The sequence below is a fragment of the Parasteatoda tepidariorum genome, chromosome 8 (genome assembly GCF_982258835.1).
Source record: "Parasteatoda tepidariorum strain Cologne lab strain chromosome 8, Ptep-v5.0, whole genome shotgun sequence".
NCBI lineage: Eukaryota > Metazoa > Arthropoda > Arachnida > Araneae > Theridiidae > Parasteatoda > Parasteatoda tepidariorum.
Window position 1 is genome coordinate 18101166 of NC_141762.1, and position 18431 is coordinate 18119596.

Below are 18431 nucleotides of genomic sequence, written 5' to 3' on the forward strand. Positions count from 1 at the left end.
AATTTAATTTTCAAAATCAACAATATTTTGTTGCAAAATTTTGATTTGAGTAAAACATTTATTTTACCAAAATATCTAATATACCCTTTTAAATTAAACTCATTTAATTTAATTTCACAGAAATTCTTCGCTTAGCACAAGTTTTATATTGAATCGACGAATGTTATTCTCTGATATTTAATTTAATTGCAATTTTATTCTTTTTCCTGTCTTTTCTAAAAAAAAAAAAACACTTTTTTTATTTTGATCTATTTAAAAAAAAAAAAATTACAAGAAGCATCGATGCTTGTGTTAATATTCCTAAAACAGAAGAAAGGGCGCATTCTAGGGTTGAAGAATTGCATGGGAAACCATGCCCGGAAACGTCATCGTACGCCGCTAGGTTGTGCTGTACAGGAGAGTGCTGAAGAGGAAAGTGAAGACTGTCACATTCGAGCATTAGGCAGCATACGAAGACCATGGAACTTTGTACGAACGGGGAGCTTGCAAACATGCACCCAGTGTATGGAATAGCTGACGGTAATTGGATGAGTCGTTGCACACATTCATCGAGAACGCTTCCCAGACAGAGAGCACAGTTTGTTTTCACGTCTGCATTAAAATTTGTGCGAGTACGAGTCATTAAGTGGTGGCAGGACAAGTGAGGATGGGCCATGATTGACTCGTTCGGTAGTTAGGGAAGAAAGTGTTAAGGAAAATGAAATATGCCCTTTTAGGTTATTTTATCGTAATTTTAGTATTAAACCTCTAACAGTGCAAACGATACTCATAGTTAGTATTTGTATGGTGGTTTTCGTTAGAATTCAATACGTTTTGGTGTCAAGGAGATATTAAATCAAATAGCTCTTCATTATAACAGTCGTAATACTTATAAATGAGTCCTGCACTTTAAAATATAATTGCTAAAGTTAAACAAAGACCTCTAAATCTATCTTGAATTAAACGTTATTCTACTTTTCTTGACAGAGAATAACGAGAAAAAGTAAAATTCCAGGAGCTAAAATATCGTTAAAATACTTAAAATCATATTTAAATCTCATTGATGGTTATAATATTTAAATCAATATTGATTATGATTCTATTACAATGTATCTAATCAAGCAGCAATAATTCTTATGGAAATGTATTCATTCTGAAATATATTAGTGTTTAGAATACAGTCATTATGGCGCACTGTAAATAATTCCGGATCAAATTCCGGTAAAAAGGACCGGCTCTCAGGGTGTTGGTACGTTTTTCAGGCTGTAGGTACATTTTACCTGAAAATCCATTTTTACCACAACAGGCTGTGGAGCAAAATTAAACTGATATACTGAAATTTTCAAAGTGATAATTACCCCAAATTCTCTAAATCACACAAATTAAGCAAATAATACTGTAAAAATTAAGGTATAATATTTCATGGCAAAAATGAATTTTATGATAAAATGGATTTTACGGTTGATGCAACCAAACTGCCGATACTCTATATTGTAGTTTGCTCTAGAATATATTTGGTCCGGAGATAATATAAATCAAGTAAAAAAGAGCTGTTTTTCCTTATGTTCAATAGACAATATAATGGTAACCGCAGTGTGATAATGTTGAAAAATTCAAATTACATATTCTTGCATATACACTTTTGAATACTTTTTTTTCTAAAAAAAAGATTCTTCAAATTTTCTTAAACTTTTTTTACATTTTAACCGGTGTTGAACACCTACCTCAAATCTGAGATTCCTACTACCAATGTTCAAATGTCTAACCTTGTAATTTTGAACCCAACTTGGAAGAAAAGGGAACTCCTGGATCAATCATTGAGACAAACTAACCTTCGTTTAGTACAGGGTTTCTTAACCTGTGGTTCACGAACCTCTAAGGTGTCCATGAGTTTTATTTTGGGGGTCCGCTGACTACTCCTAAATTTTAAAACGTTTGGAAGCCTACCCATTGCTTGCAAAGCGAGCTATGGCAGCTATAATTCCGTTTGCTACAGTGTATCTTTGCAAAGAGGGATTTTCCACACTTGTGACAATAAAAACATAACATCCAAATCGATTAAATGTTGAACATGATATGCACGTTGCTTTGTCGAAAACCATCCTCTAATTCAATTTATTAATTAAGGAAAAGCAGCAGCAACCTTCACATTAAAAATTGTAATTTTAAAAAATTTTTATACTATTAAAATAATAAAACTAAATGTTTTCTAATAATTGATGCCTTTTACAATTATTTTTTTCCCAAGGGGGTGGTCTGTGACTTCTTAAAAATTTTTAAAAGGGGTCCATTATATCAAAAAGGATAAGAAACACTGGTTTAGGACTTTATGATGGAACTAACCCACATTTGCATTGCATGGAGAGGGAAACCACAGAAACTCATGATTCATCTACCACTGAATATATTTTACGTCAGCACTGTAATCAGTGCTAGCCGGGAACAGAATTCGTATCCACCAGTCACCTCTGGGATACAAACCTGCCTCACCTCATTGGTAGGCAAACACTCTATTCTCTAAGCCCTTGTGGCTCTCTTAAACTTATTTGCGAGTCTTCAAACTAATAAGATAAAATACTACAAAATAAAATTACCTGAATTTCCTGTGCGTGGAGTGTTTTCTATGACTAAAGTCCTGGTGTCTTGTCGCTGCTTCTTAGACCTGGTTGGAACTTTATTCCCGATGGCTTTTCTCGCTCTCTCATGAATGGCCCTGAAGATTTTGTAGTAAAGGTAGACCATCACAAGGCAAGGAATATAGAAGGAACTGAGCGAAGAATAGATGATAAAGTCCGAGTTGTAAAAGACGCACAGATTCGGTTGCCTTTCGGGAGAAGTGTTGAGGCCCAGGACTATGGGTGAGCCTATGGCAGCAGATACCAGCCATACGAAGATAATGGTGAGGAAGACTCGTTTGTTGTTTTTGTGTTTCGAGTATTTTATCGGCTGAGTAACTGCGATGAATCTGTTTAGAATTGCAAATAAAATGTGTCAAAAAATTGCACAACATTTAATGAATCTCACAATTGCTGGCAGTTACAGATTAATATTTAGTTTGGCTGAACATTTTAACATGATATTTAAAATATAAATGCATTGTGGTGAGGAAAATATAAATGAAATTCGTTGTTGAAATCTGAAAAATAATGTATTAAAGTAGTTCAACGAGCTTACCTAACTACTGTATATCGTTTGTTAGTATAACGTGGTTTTTTAGCTTTAACATAATTAATAGTGTAGAAAAATTTGATTGATTTTTTTATATACAACAAATAATAGAGCCCACGGTCATAACCAAATTTTCTCAACAGTTACTGATCATTTAGCATTTACCATTCACGATAATGACCACTATGCAAATTTAATAGAATCTTATATAATTATTCAAATATATTCTATATAATTATAATCTTATATAATTATATATTATTATAATAAGAATCTTAATAATTTAAAACTTTGAAACGGATCTAAACAGAAATATTATAATAAAATAAACATAATCTAAAAGCAGTTGAGTAAGAGACATTTCGCACAATGTTATGGTTTCCCGTCACTCTAACAACTCAAACGCTACTTGAGCTTCAAAGCGCATGCGCTAAAAATTTCCCTACAGATCGTAAAAACACAATGGAATAGAAAATCAGGTTGTCGTTACGGTTAACATTAGGCTAACTCTATATAAAATCTCTTTTCTGTGACAACCTCACGAAAAGGTTACTGCCACCAAGATTTTATTTTGAAAATTATAGCTGTTTCCTTGCAAATTTAAAATGATTTATTTTAGATATCATCCTCAATTTAATCAATTAGAACGATAGAGAGATTCCAGTAAAGGAGGTGATAATATCTGCAAGCTTTAACACCGTAGCTCTTAGGACAAGGGTGTAGTGGAATTGGTACGCGAGAGAATGACGTACAAGTTCCACTGTTTTTTCCTGTAAAATTACTTGTCAATTTTGAAGTTTTTTTATTCATTGTAATTTTTTTTTATTTATTGTAAAATTTGTTTATTTCCGTAGTTTTTATGTGCGTTCAAAATACTTCTTCTATAAATATTAATTAATTGTTAAAATTTCTTTGTGCACTGTCATCTCTTATTGTTGCTGTAGGCATATTTGGCATGAAATGTCGAAGACTACCTCTGAGGATAGACATAAAGCAAGCTTGCATCAAAGCGATTACATTTTAGAAAGATTTTAACCAAATGTATTTGGAAACCAAAGTTTCTAAACATTTTATTTTTACAGTACCTCCTTCACCAAATTATTATTATTTTTTTTAAGTGGGCAAAACGTTAGAATTTTTTAGCTTTCTCCACCTCTATAAAAAATTTGTCTCTACAACATTGCATAAAATGGCTACGCGTTTAAAGTGTTGCAAAATAAAATGTGCAAAAGCGATATAGAGAACAGCGAGCCCTGAATAACCGAAAAGCAAAATTGTTTGTTAACGTGCACGGATAAATGATTAACTTTAAATAATATAAATTATCATTTCCAAGAATTGTCATTTTCTTCCAAGAATTATAATCCTGATCTGTAGAGTGATCTGATGATTATTTTAATAATTGTGAATCAGTCAGTATATAATCTCTATTCATTTAACCTTAAATTCAATAGTACGATACTTTCATTGTTATCAGCCAATTTCCTGCCAGGTACTAGCTAAAATGCTAGGTTTTGAGAGGTCCATTAGGATTTGTCATAGACACACCTATGATCATATATGGCAACGTTACTTTTAAAAAGTAACGAGTAAAAGTACAAGTATTTTTAAAAAAAGTAACGAGTAAAAAGTAAAAAGTTCTCATTTTAAAAAGTAACGAGTAAAAAGTACAAGTAAAAGTACAAGTACTAAACAAAAAAAGTAACGATTTAAAAGTACATTTCTTGAAAATCGAAAATTCAAAGTAAGCTAAAATTTTATTGAATAATATTCTTATGTTCTTTAATGTTTTTGCAAAATTGTTGTTATTTTTTTAATTGTTTTTAATTTTGAAAGTTATGGATATCAATTTATTTTTAAATTCGGAAGAATATTATAATATAATTTTATAATATAATCGTATAATATAATTTTAAAATCAAATATAATTTTAATATCAAACTTTTTATGGATTTGCACGAAAAAGAAATTTTATCTATTGATTTTAATTTTTAGTTTATTATTTTCATTTAATTAAATTACCATTGATTTAAAATTGTTTTACTCTTTAGAAACGCGTTTTAAAAGCACAAACATAAACAAAGCAAACACGGGGTTTCAGATAACTTTGAGCTAGTGATCTTTGAGCTAGTAAAAAATAATTGAATGTGCACTATAAGTTGAAACAGAAGGTATTTAAACACGAAGTTAGCTATGAATGCATATATATTGCTCATTAATTTTATAAATTAAAAAAACATAAGCAGTTTTTTTAATTTAATTTTTTTTTAGAAAGCTTACCGAGTTTTAGAAAAAAGTAACGATTTCATTCGATATTTCCGTTACAAATACTTGTACTTTTTCTCTAAAAAAGTAACGAAAGTACAAGTAAAAGTACTAAATTTAAAAAGTAACGAAGTACAAGTAAAAGTACGTACTTTCTACTTGTACCGGCGGTACAAGTAACGAAAGTAAAAGTACTGCCATATATGCCTATGATAATCTATGGCAACCATAAAAGTTTATAAGGCAAGATACCATAAGCCTATAGTAACCATAGAAATTTATATGGCAAGACACCGTAAGTATTTGATTACCATAGAAATTCGCACGGTATTTTTATGGCAAGACACCATAAGCCTAAGGCTAACATAGAAATTTGTATAGCATTTTATGGCGAGATACGGTTATGGGCATATATTTATCCTAATGGTTTATTTAAAGGCATATGGTAAAGTAATGGAAGCACTCAACATCAAGACACACTAGATATCAAGAACCAACTGTCGATCACTTCATCCACAGTTGGTTCTTGATATCTAATTACGGAACTAACCTCCGAACGAAAAAGAAAACTGAAATTGCAGTACATATATATTTTTGTCATTGAACTGGGGTAATATTTCAATTTACAGTCGATTTTAAGAGCTTGGTAATATAATGCTGGCAAAATTAAATTTTGTTTAGTTAATTTCATGACAAATGACAAAGATCCACAGTTGGAGCATTTTAACCCAATATTTTCTAAAGTAAAATCTAGGCAAATTCCATATTTTCAAAAATTTACATTTTTATCTAAAATTTACACCAGCCTACAAATAACCTTCGAAAAATATTTTTTATTAAGAATTTTTTATTGAAGTTTAAATTTGATTATATACTTAGGTTTTATGTTTAACTTTAGAAACTTCACCAACAAATTTACTAGTTCACTTTTTTATAACATTCTGATTCAGATCGTGGTTTCTAAGTTTGTATTTCGATCAAAATTTATATACTAATTTTATAATATAGTTGATAAAAAAGTCACGAATGTGAAATTTACTAACATTTGAACAAACAAAGAGGAATATGGATTATAAACAAGTTAAAACGTGAATATAGGCTATAGCATTTTACTCATTTTTTTCTTTTATTCGAGGACTGCAACTAAAATAATAATTATTATCTTGCAGAATTAGTTCCCTAAATTAACTAAAATTTTCTCAGAAAGTACGATGGCAAAATTTTTCTTTAATATCTTTTAATATTTTTCACTAATTACTCATTTTTACTTTAAAATGGTTCGATATTCAAATTTATAACGAAGCTGTTTTATTTTATAAAGAAACCTTATTTAAAGTGAGAAAAAAAACTGCTTTGAGAATATGATTCTGTAAATAAAGTTTTTTTATAGGTTTCGATTTCAAATTTCGAATTTTAAACTTTTATTCCTGAATAAAACCTACAATTTTTCTAAAACTAAATTCTAAGTATAAAATATATCCTTACATATTTTTTATATTTTGAAATAAGACTCGCGAATCTTAAAGATATTAATTTGAAAACTCCATACTTTCAAGAATTAAGAAAAAAGGAACGAGACTATAATTTGATAAACGCGTTCTCCTTCTCTTTTGCCGTTTGAAGTAATCCAAAACTATTATAGTTCCGCTCTTTAGCCGAGGTTAATGGATATAATAAATCCCATTTGCTCTCTTTTCATTTTTGTTTTGATTTACTTTATCATCTGTTTTTCTCCAACAGTCATATTTTCTTTTAGTTATTACCTGTCAACACTGATGGCAACAAGATTAAAGATGGAGGCTGTACTGCAGGTTACATCTAAGGCAATGTAGAAATCGCACAGAGTCTCACTTAATTCCCAATCCACATTAACCTAGAGAGAGAAAAAGTTTGCTCAGTTTATTTATGGAAGGTGAGAGTTTATTAAATCATACTTTACGCACACAAAAGTTTTTTTTTCATTATTCTCAGTTAAATAAATATATTAGATCTTTCGGTTGACGTTAATTCAACACTAAAATTTATATTCTGTTTTAAATCATATGGTAACTTTCAAGGAAAATAGTGTATATTGAAAAGTAAATATAGGGAGGAAAAGTGAAAAAAAAATTAGATTAAATTTAATGGTTCAAAATTGAATTATTTGGAAATTGTTTTTTCTTTTTTTTAATATTTACTGACTTTAGAATCAATAAAAGAAAAAGGGCTTATGACAGTACATTTTGAAAAGAAAAACACCATTTGAGTAAATCCAAAAAAATAATATTTTCAAAATTTTGTAAACGGATGAATTATTTTCTTTATTTAAAAAAATCTATTTATTTTATTATTAATAGTTCATCAGAAATTACTATTTGTAAAGAAATTCTGTAGTATTACACTGATTTTAAGAACGCAATTTTAAATTATATTTAAAATCTCTAAACATTGATACAGGGGATGGACAGAATAATGGAAACACTTCTATACTAATACATTTTTTCATGTTTCTCAGGAAATTCCTAAATAATCATATTATAACATCAGAAGTGTTTAGATCATGCGATTTACACTGTCTTAGGTTCTGGATTTGTATGTCGACAATATCAGATAACATAACAGCCAATCACTGGCTGTTATGTTGTGTGATACAAAATTAAGATAAAAGATCTGATGACACAACACATGTATTAAACATAGGGAGTAATATAATGTAAACACATTGTAATATGCAGAATATATGTACCCAGTCCAGTCACATTAATGCGACTACCAGTCAAAACCACCTGCGACCACCTTTGACAGAGCGGACCGCTGCGAGACGTGCAGGAAAAGAGTCAATTAGGTTTACTCTCGGTAACTCCTTGGTTCATCTATGCGGTCAGTTGCATGCACGGTATACTTTTACCACGGCGGCACGGGAACAGTTCACAAAATTAGCCGTTTCCGAAATGCTTCCAGCCTTGGCCCGAATGCCAATAATCATGCCCTTTCGGACGTCTTATAAATCGCTACGTTTCTGCATTACGCCAGCGATTGTAATGCTTTCCGATGCCCTAGGACAGTGGTCGGCAAACTTATTAGTCAAAGAGCCAAATATGAACATTACAGCAATTCTAAAAAAAATTGGGAGCCAAATCTGCTTGTCTAGTAAGCTTTTATTATACTAAATAAGTAGTACACTAAATAAAACTAAATTTCATACTTAATAAATATTTATTAATGCGAACAATGTGCTTGCATCTCCTTGGAAAGTTTGAGTAAGTCAGGTTTGCATGTTGTTTTTAATTTTAGGCATGATTCCAAGTTCTCATCAATAAGACGACTTCTCAGATTACTCTTGATAATGTTCATGATTGGAAAAGATTGTTCGCATATATATGTAGAACCGAAAAGGGAAAGAACAGCAAACGCGAGCTTTTTCAGCTGATCGTAAGAGTCAGGAATACTATTCCAAGCGTTGAAAATGATCATGTCTTCCTTGTCCAGGTCATTCAAAGCAGACCACTTGTGCTGTGAACTAAGATCAAATTTTTTCTTCTCCTGTACTTCCAATTCAACACAAAGACGTTCGAATTTAGAGTGCCATCTCCTTGTTTTTTAAATCCAGCAATTGTATTTAAAGCTACCAATGTCAATTTCAAAAGAAGAAAATTTCAACTCGGTTATCGTAGCATTAAGAGGATTTTTGACAAATGCTAAAGTTGCTCTGCCCTTTTTAAATTCCTGAAACCTGCTGAGAAATGCTTCCCTCATATTTAAAATTATTGTTTTAAAATGGTGTTTATCAATAGAGGATTAATTTTCTTGGCGATGCTTCAGCAGGCTCGGAAAGTGAAACAATGTTTCCCTTTCAAAATCCTGAGCAAAAACGGATAATTTGTTATCGAATATTATTATTTCTTCTAACATCGAAAAAATTAAGTTTCCTTTCCCTTGTAGTTTACGATTAAGCTGATTTAGATGAGACGTAACGTCTACCATGAAATAAAAGTTTTAGATCCACTGATCGTCTGTTAGTTCTGCATAGTGAACGCCCTTCTCAAGGAGAAATGCTTTAATTTCTGGAAAAAGGGAAGCGAAACGTTTTAAAACGTTCCCTCTTGATAACCAACGTACCTTGTTATGAAGCAGAAGATCAGCATACTCGCTCTCCATTTCAAATAAAAATTCTTGGAATTGGCGATGATTAAGAGCTTTAGCTAAAATTGCGTTGATAATGGTAATCACTAATTCCATAACTTTACAAATTTCATCTGGAAATGTTTGCGCACAAAGCGCTTCTTGGTGAATGATGCAATGGTAAACATGTATTTCGTGATTAATTTTTTCTTTCAAAATAGCAACAAACCCTTTTCTTAAGCCGGTCATACTTTTGACCCCATCTGTTGAAATCGACACAATTTTATCTAGAGGAATATGATGTTTATCCATACACTCAATTACAGCATTTGCGATATCTTCTCCACGCGTCTGACCTTTGAGTGGCAATAATCCTAAAAGTTCTTTTTTAGGGCCTGAATGAGACATAAATCTTACAAAAAGTAAACCTTGCACTGTATCATTTATGACACAAGACTCGTCAACTGCTATTGATAAAGCCGAAACCAATTTCAGATCTTCGATATGCTGGGTGGTTATATTCGAACACATTTTAATTGCTCTATCTTTAATGGGTTTGGCAGACAATGGTACCTCTTTAGTTCTTTTCAGAATATCTGCTTTGTTCTTAAAATTCCGAAATAGCTCTTCGGATTAATTTACCAAAATAAGATGTAATTTTTTTCTTACCAATTTTTTTTAAAGGAAAATATTATTGCGCCTTCCGTGGATGTTTGTGCCAGAGCCGCACTTAAGGAACCAAAGAGGCGCATGCGGCTCTGGAGCCGCCCTTTGCCGACCACTGCCCTAGGACATCCTTTATATACACTCCACTGTAATGTGCTGCCACCTGCCTTCTGTGATTGGTTATTTCACGTTGACGCCGAAAGTAGATGTTGATCTTATTGATGTGATAAGCTGTGTATATACATATAAAAGTTAAAGCTGTTCCCAAGAACTTCACCACTGCTTAATATCGACTTTAAATGAATCTAATTTAATTGTAGGCAATTTCATTGCGTAAGATCGAGTAACAGGTGCTGTAATCGAGGACTCTAAATTCGTCTCCAAATTTTCATTATTAACAGTCAATGCAGAAAACTTATTCATAATTTCCATAGCGAATTCACTTTGCATGCTGATTTTACGAGCTTTAAAAAATGCGAGTTCAGCTGAATGCGTATAGCTTTCGCATTGAGTAATACCGTACCCACTTTTTGCAAAGCAAAAAAATGAAATAGTTTATTACTATTAAAGAAATTCGTTTCGGTACAGAGAGATCAAGAGTTTATGCCAGTTCAAAAGTTTATTAAATTGATTAAATTATAAAAAACGTTGTTATCATATAATATCGAAACTGAAATGAAATGTTAAATACAGTAAGCATTCAAAAATAAACGGATATAAAACTAAAGTAATAAAAATTTCAATGCACACAAAGCAAAATTTTATTATAAAATAAAATAGGAATGCCATAATTTGATATAAACTTATAAGCAAATTAAAAAGTACAGTTTGATACACAACTTTTTCAAAAATACTTTTGGGGGATTTTGTTAAATTAGGACATACATATTAAGGAAAAAAGTTTTGGTCAAACCATGCATAGTAAGTGATAAACCAAAGTATTTGGATTTTAAAACTAAATAAAATTTATTTATTTTCAAATATAAAATACATTTTAAATTAAATATTGCATCACGAAACTTTTAATTGCGCTGATTTTTTTAAAAAATTAATTGCAAGGATGAGCCTCTCTTCGAAAGTATTATTGAAACAAAATTCTCTTTAATTACCATTCTTCGGAAAACGGAATTTGGGAGTTAAAAAAATTGTATTTAAGTCTATGATTGTTAACAACGGAATAAAAATATTGCTAGTTAGTACACTAATTAAGTACAATCTATAAACTAAAGTATCTAGGTAAAAATTACAATAATAAATTTACTTTTTTTGGCGAACATAATCATTTTTTGTTAATTACGTAAAGGCGATTCGTTAGGAACATTTCATTTGATAGATAAAAATAAATAAATAACATTTAATTATGCTTATTTAAATCTAATATTCAGAGGAATCTATAATAAGATTCAGAGGAAGAAAAAAATAGTTTATGACTGCATTATATAAAAGGAATTCCATTTCCTAATTATAATTAAGTCCATGAGGTCGATATTGAAGTTTTGAAAACAAACTTAAAAAGGCATAAAGATATTTCTTGTTTATGAAGGAATGATTATTTGGGTTGTGGCTTAAACTTTTGTGTCACGTTCCTTTTTTTAAAGTTCTTAATAAGGTGGTACATTACTAAAATTTTGCTGAATTGGGAATAGATCTTAAAGATGGTGCCTCACATTGATGAGCCATTTTTGAATAATATTTACTTGTAATTTAATAGTTAAATAGCCTTTCCGAAATAGCCGGTTGTGTTATTGTTACTTATACCACAAGCCTGCCAAAGATGAACACAAAATATTCTATTTTGTTCACTTAATGATAATTTGTCGCTACTAAACCGGATATTAATTATTTGATAAGCTAGACTAAAAACACTCAAAAAAATTTATCCAAAGTGGATTTAAAAAGGATCTTATGGTAATTCCTAAAAGAATATCAATAATCAATGATTAATCTTCAAATGATTTATAATACCAGTTATATAAGTATGTGTTGGTAATATTTTTTCTGTTGAGCAATCTTTCACGGGGTTTATCATCAGTTATTCTGACAATACAATATCCTAAGATCAATGACCCACAGTGGATTAATCGTGGAGATACGGCTCCTAGTAGAACACCGAAGTCAAACATCACTGTCTATGGTCAGTTAGCTGGTGGGTGACCACTTTGGCCAGTTTGAGCATGGGACCGCGGTATCGGTCCTAGTTAAACTGTTCAACCGGAAAGTGTTCGACTTCTCGAGTAGGTTGTCAGGCTACTAAAGGGGAGCCATCCCCTCTACAGTGGATCAAAATTGCGATGGCATGTCATCGGATCATCCTCAAGGATGCTTCTCAGGCCGTCGCCAATAGTCCATTGCGCAGCTCTAGTGCGATGTAAAGAAAGTACCTACTTAAGATTTATAATAATAAAAAGATTGTATCTTCTTAAATCACTAAAGCTAAATACGTAGCTTAAACCAATTGATGCGTGGTTGGATTCATTCAATTCAATGTGTTAAAATACATACATAAAAAATCATTTGCCAAAATCAAACTATTGGATGCACAAACATTATTTTTTTTGTTGCATTTTTTGGTACTTATTTCTTATCAGTTCTAAACAATTAGTCCGATTGTCTCGGAATTGGCCTCATTTGAGTCGGCGTAAAAAATTACAACGAAAACAATTATTTATTTACGAAAGTGAAATATCAAGTTTATCCTTTTCCTCGCACCAAAAACCGATGCAAGAGTTTATGTAACTTATTACCTTTTACTGCAGGTTTGAAATTTTCATGTCCGAGTTTCATCATTTTCGTGCTATATTTATTGTGCTATAAGAACAGATAATAGCAGTTTCCGGCATTTAGCATTTTGAATATGGAAAAATTAATGCCAAAAATGAATCAAGGTGAACGCAATAAATTTTATTTTGTTCCGCTTATTTAGCAGACCCAATATTGGGTTTATGGATACTAATTTTCAACTCCTTAGCCTTGCAATTATGAACCCAATCCAGAAGACAAGAGAACTCCTGGATCAAGTATGGAGAGAAATTTGCCTTCGTGGAGGACTTTTTGATGGAACTAAACCGAATTTGCGTTATATGGAGAGGAAAACCACGAAAATGTCCCATGGATAGCCTGACGGTAAGGAGACCTTAACCCATGATCCGTCTACCACTGAGGATATTTCACATCAGAGTACTGTGGTCGGTGAGAGCTGGGTGCAGAATTCGTATCAACCAGCCATGGTTCGGATTTGAACCTGGTTCACCTCAATGGGAAGCGAGCGCTCGATCCCCAGAGCCACCACGGCCCCATTCCTCTAATTAAAAAATTTTTGTACTTTATTTTTAAAGTTAGGTTCCCGCTGAAATAAAGGTTGATCATTTAGGGTTCCATAGCCGAAAAAAATTTGTACAAATTTATTTTTCAAAACAAGCATAGAAGGCTGCAGGACTTAAAATCTATTCAATGGCTCCGTAAGGCTATGAGCCAACTAAAACTCCCAGAATCAAACACGGAATCTATTACCGACCTTATGTAAATGGCTTTTGCAGACCGGCTTATGACCGCCAAGTAGTGTTGAAATTCTCTGAAATGTTGGAATCAATAGGTCATTTCTCTTAATTAACCTTGCCAACTGATTCGTGCGGTAACTCTAAATTCTAATCAAAGCCGGAATGATTGTTTGCGTGTTTGCATAAACTGTGTGCCCTGTTGGTACTTGTTAAGAGAACCCTATAATAATTGGTTCAAATGCCCAATAAACAGTCAAGTGAAACCCGTTTCCACCGTTTGATTACACTAGATCAAAGAAAATTGACCAAAGCCTTGAATTTGCATTGCAATGAATGTCCAATCTGTAATAATTAACAATGACTAAATAAAACTTATTTAATTAGGAGAAAATAATAAGTGTTTGTTATTATATGTATTTCTTTCAAAATAATCGTGTAAATCTTTAATGAATAGTTTGTTACACATGAAAGAATAAGGCATTTTCATAGTTGAGGGAAGCAATATTGTGAGCATTGTTTAGGAGTCATTTGTTCACGTAACTTTTCGTTTTTATAATAAGAATTAGCAACTCAAGTTATTCGATTTTACGTCATCACACATTGTAAAAAATTGATACTTAAATATTCCGAAACTTTATTCGTTTTTGATGTAAACTTTCCCTGCTCTAAGAACTGAGAGAATTTTTTGTCAAAGTGATGAAATAACTATCTTTACTTCCATGAGGAAACGAATTTCGTCATAATTAAAGAAACAATTAGCGGTTCTAGTTTTAATTACGAAAACTGGCAGTGCCTAAAGTGGCTAGCTTTTTCTAATAATTACTTTATCGTGGGAATCAGATAAGTGAATCAATGTAGGTCTAACAACTCAAGAAAAACAGATAGAGCAGAGATATAAATTACATCCATGCCCGAAGCGAGATTCGATCCCGGGATCTTTCTAGTACACAGACCAACTCCTTGACCTCCATAAAGGCCAGTCGGGTTACTTCGTTACTTTATTTTCAATCATCTAGTCTTCATTTCAGTTAACAATATTCCACAATGCACTACAATTAGGTTTGAAGTTAAAGAAAAATTTTCGTTATATATTTGATAGTTCGCATTTCGTCACAAATCACGTGCAATCGTGACGGAATTATTCTCAAAATTAACGAAATATAGCTCAAGGATTACTCTGTTTCGTCTAAAGTGAGAGTTTTATTTCGGAGAGTGTATGACCTTTTTTTCAGTCTAAGCTTCAAGCCAACACGCCCAGCAACCATCTACGGATTGTTGAAGGTAATTGAAAGCTACATTAACGAAATTTAACCACATTTAAGCAAAACACTCATCTAAAATTTTTATGAAAAAAGTACGAAACTGCCTGCAAAACTGCGGGGCACCTAGCTAACCTAGTATATTCCACACATAAACTTACACGGCATTTTCTACGAAATCAATAGAGGAAATACTATCATTGAATCCCTTTTTTTCGCAAAGTTACTGAAATATTGTTTAAAATACTATTGTTTGTTTTAAAATCAATAATAAAAATTATATATAAAAAAAGCCTTTAATGTGGAGCTGACATTACAGGGTACAAAATCAATAATCAGCCGTTTGCAGGCATTCATTGGCAATTCAGACGATGGCATGTATTTTCAAACAATCTCTACCTTCCCTCTTGCATTTCAACAATAGATTGCTTTATCGACAAAACTCCAATTTTTTGGCCATTCAGCTATCTTTGAGCAGTATTTAATTGTTATTGACAATCATTTCATTACGAAATCACATGATTTTTGTAGAAAATAGAACTCTTCAATATTAGACGAATCTGATGACCACATACAAACACACAATTTCACCTTTCCTCATTAAAATAATGTTTTTTTTTTTGCCGTTCATGAAACCATTTCCCCGGATTATGCAGGGGTTAGCGCGCTCGCTTTTTACTTTCCAGGCAGTTGCTGAGCACTTCTTTAGCGCACACTTTTTTTCTTCAATTACGCATGTTGCATTACCCCTATTAAAAAATATGGTGTTTTTGAGGTTGTTTTAATGTTGACAAGAGTAAAAAAATACACTTGAGGTAGAAAAGTATTTTTTTTAATAGCGGGCACTTGGGGTTCAAAATATTATTGTTATTAACTATGTTTTTTTTTCGATTTTTAGATAAATATTACAAAGAGTTAAAATTTGATTTATACAAAATGTTCCAGAATGTCCACTTTTAATCCATATTTTTTAGAACCTTTTCAAAAAATTAAATAAAAGAACAATGCAAAACAGAGATAACAAATTGATGCTCAAGAGAGAAGGGAAAAAAAACAGAATCCCTACCTAAATTTTTACACCACTACTGAGGAAGGAGTGAAGGGAAATATCCAAATCTGCTTGATTGAAGGCGGAATCAGAAATGAGATTAAAAAAAAACCCCGCTTTATCAAGCAATTAAACTAATTTTATTTTTCTCAATTGAAACTCAATATGTTTATCTAGTGCTTTCGTTTCAATTCAGAACCCACAGAACCAAAATTGGAAAATTTTTCAAAATTATTATCATCATTAACTGCATGTTTTTTTTTTCAGATAATGGTAACAAAAATTTATTTATTAAAATATTTGATTTTGTTTAAAATGTTCAATTTTAAATCCTAGTAAAAAAATTAAATAAAAGGAGAATAAAAAAGAGGGATCGCAAATATTGATGTTTAAGAAAAAAAAATCATTATTGAAATTCTACCAACCACTGAGGAAGGAGTGAAGGAGTGAATAAAAACATTAAAATCTGCTTGATTGACTGTGGAAACATAAAGGAAGTAATAATAAATATCCCTCTTCTAAATTTCAGCAGACAATCAAACTGGTTTTTTTATCTTTCTTTTTTTCTCAATTGTAACTCGACAGATTTCTGTAAGGCTCTTATTTCAATCTCAGTTAAATATTAATATAGGTCTCCTAAAATGCATTTTTTTTTTAAATTTAGTTTTTAACAAGCATTCTGAGCATACTTATTATGGGGGTATATTACGGAACATTTTGTGCAGAACTTGTAGCAATATAATGGCAAGCCACTTTTTACTAGAAACTAATTATTAGTGTTGTTTCCAGGTAGTGACATCATGAGTTTCTATAATATCTACTTGATAACAGCTCAATACACAATAATATTTCACTGCTTACATGGAGATCATTGTACTACTTTTCTTTCAAAAAAGTACTTCGAAACATTTCGAAAACGTGGCTCATAATTATATTGCCTTCAGCTCTTTATGCGTAATGAAAACAAAAATAATAGTTTCACACAGAGCAGACAAGTGGAAAGAGTAGTGTGTTTCTGGCACTAACTCAGATTTGCTGAATAAAACATTCATTCAATGACAAAAGTTCTTATCTTTGTCATTTTTCATTCAATGGGTTCGAAAAAGTAACAGACCAAAAGGACAATAGCTTCCTTAATTTCCAACGCTTCAGTGGAAGTAATAGATTCCCACTGAAACGTCTATTTCCTCAGATACTACTTTTTAGAAAAAGTGGAGAGAAAAAAAAGAAAAAAAAAACGTCTGATAGCGAAGTTCCCTCATTCCCAAAACTATCGTCCCTCCCCCCTCCAAAAAAATCCTGAATCGTTTTTATAACCTCGACTCCCCACGCTTTCGAATTACTATTGTTGCTCATCCATAGCTTTTTGTAGACAGATCGAACAAATCTCTCAAACCAGGGGGAAAAGTTGATAAAGAATTATTATGTTCGGGATCGTTAAACATGTTTTATACACTTGCAAAGTATATACTCGAGTACAGAAAAAATTTTGGACGGAAAAAATTACCTCTTACATTACTTGTTAAAGGGAACTTTCCCTACACATTTATGAAAAAGTGTAACTTCAGATGATTTTTTTTTTGTCAGGAATTTGTCTATGTAAAAGGCTTTTAGTTTCAAAATTAGCTCAAGTAACTTTTTCAATACTTTTTTTCGCTAAATTTCTTCAAATTTTATATGATTCTTTTATTTTTTAAATTTCGTTCAGTTTTTTTTTTATAAAAATAAATATGAGCACTTTATAAGAGTAAATTTTTGTAAAGATATTCATTCTTCTGTTAAAGAATATTGAGCAAAATATACATTACTTAAAAAAATTTAATTATTATTGCAGATGTTAGCTATTTTAATTTTATATTAGGTTTTGTCTATCCAAAACAGATTTATAAAATTCATAGGTCATCATATTTTGATAGAGGTCATCATATTTTGATTATGAAAACGTATTTTAATCTTTTAAACTATCACAGAGAGCCGCAATGGCTCAAGAGACAAATCGCTCACCTCCTAATCAAGTAATTCAGGTTCGAATCCCAGCAGTGGCTTGTTGATACGAATTTCGCTCCCAACTACCACTGATTTCAATGCTGACGTAAAATATACTCAGTGATAGACGGATCCTCTTGCCGTCGGACTAAACATGCAACGGTTTTGTAGTTTTTCTTTCTATGTACGGCAAATGTGTGTGAGTTCGGGAAAAATATACTTGAAGGTGCCCCTTGGCGAAATTGGCGACTTGTGTTTGGCGGTATTCCTGTTTGCGCGGAACACCGTGGTAACAGGAATGGTGGCCAAAACATAATGATATTTCAATAAAACATTGAAAAAAAAAACAAAATATCGGCCAAAACTTGCAATGAAACCAATATAAGCAAAATTAATAAACCCAATAAAAAGGATTTTGAATCGAAGCAAAAATTAATGGAGTAGGCGCAGAAAGAAAAGGAA

General features: G+C 31.7%; 1 protein-coding gene across 1 annotated transcript in view; it reads right to left on the reverse strand.

Annotated features, from left to right (window-relative positions):
- LOC107449468 (dopamine D2-like receptor) overlaps positions 1-18431 on the reverse strand; it is a 169616-nt gene that overhangs the window by 13674 nt on the left and 137511 nt on the right. Inside the window, exons 3-4 of the mRNA XM_016064995.4 lie at positions 7176-7285; positions 2574-2944 (exon numbers count right to left, since the gene is read on the reverse strand). Of these exons, the coding sequence (XP_015920481.1) occupies positions 2574-2944; positions 7176-7285 (481 nt within the window). The remainder of the gene's footprint in view (positions 1-2573; positions 2945-7175; positions 7286-18431) is intronic.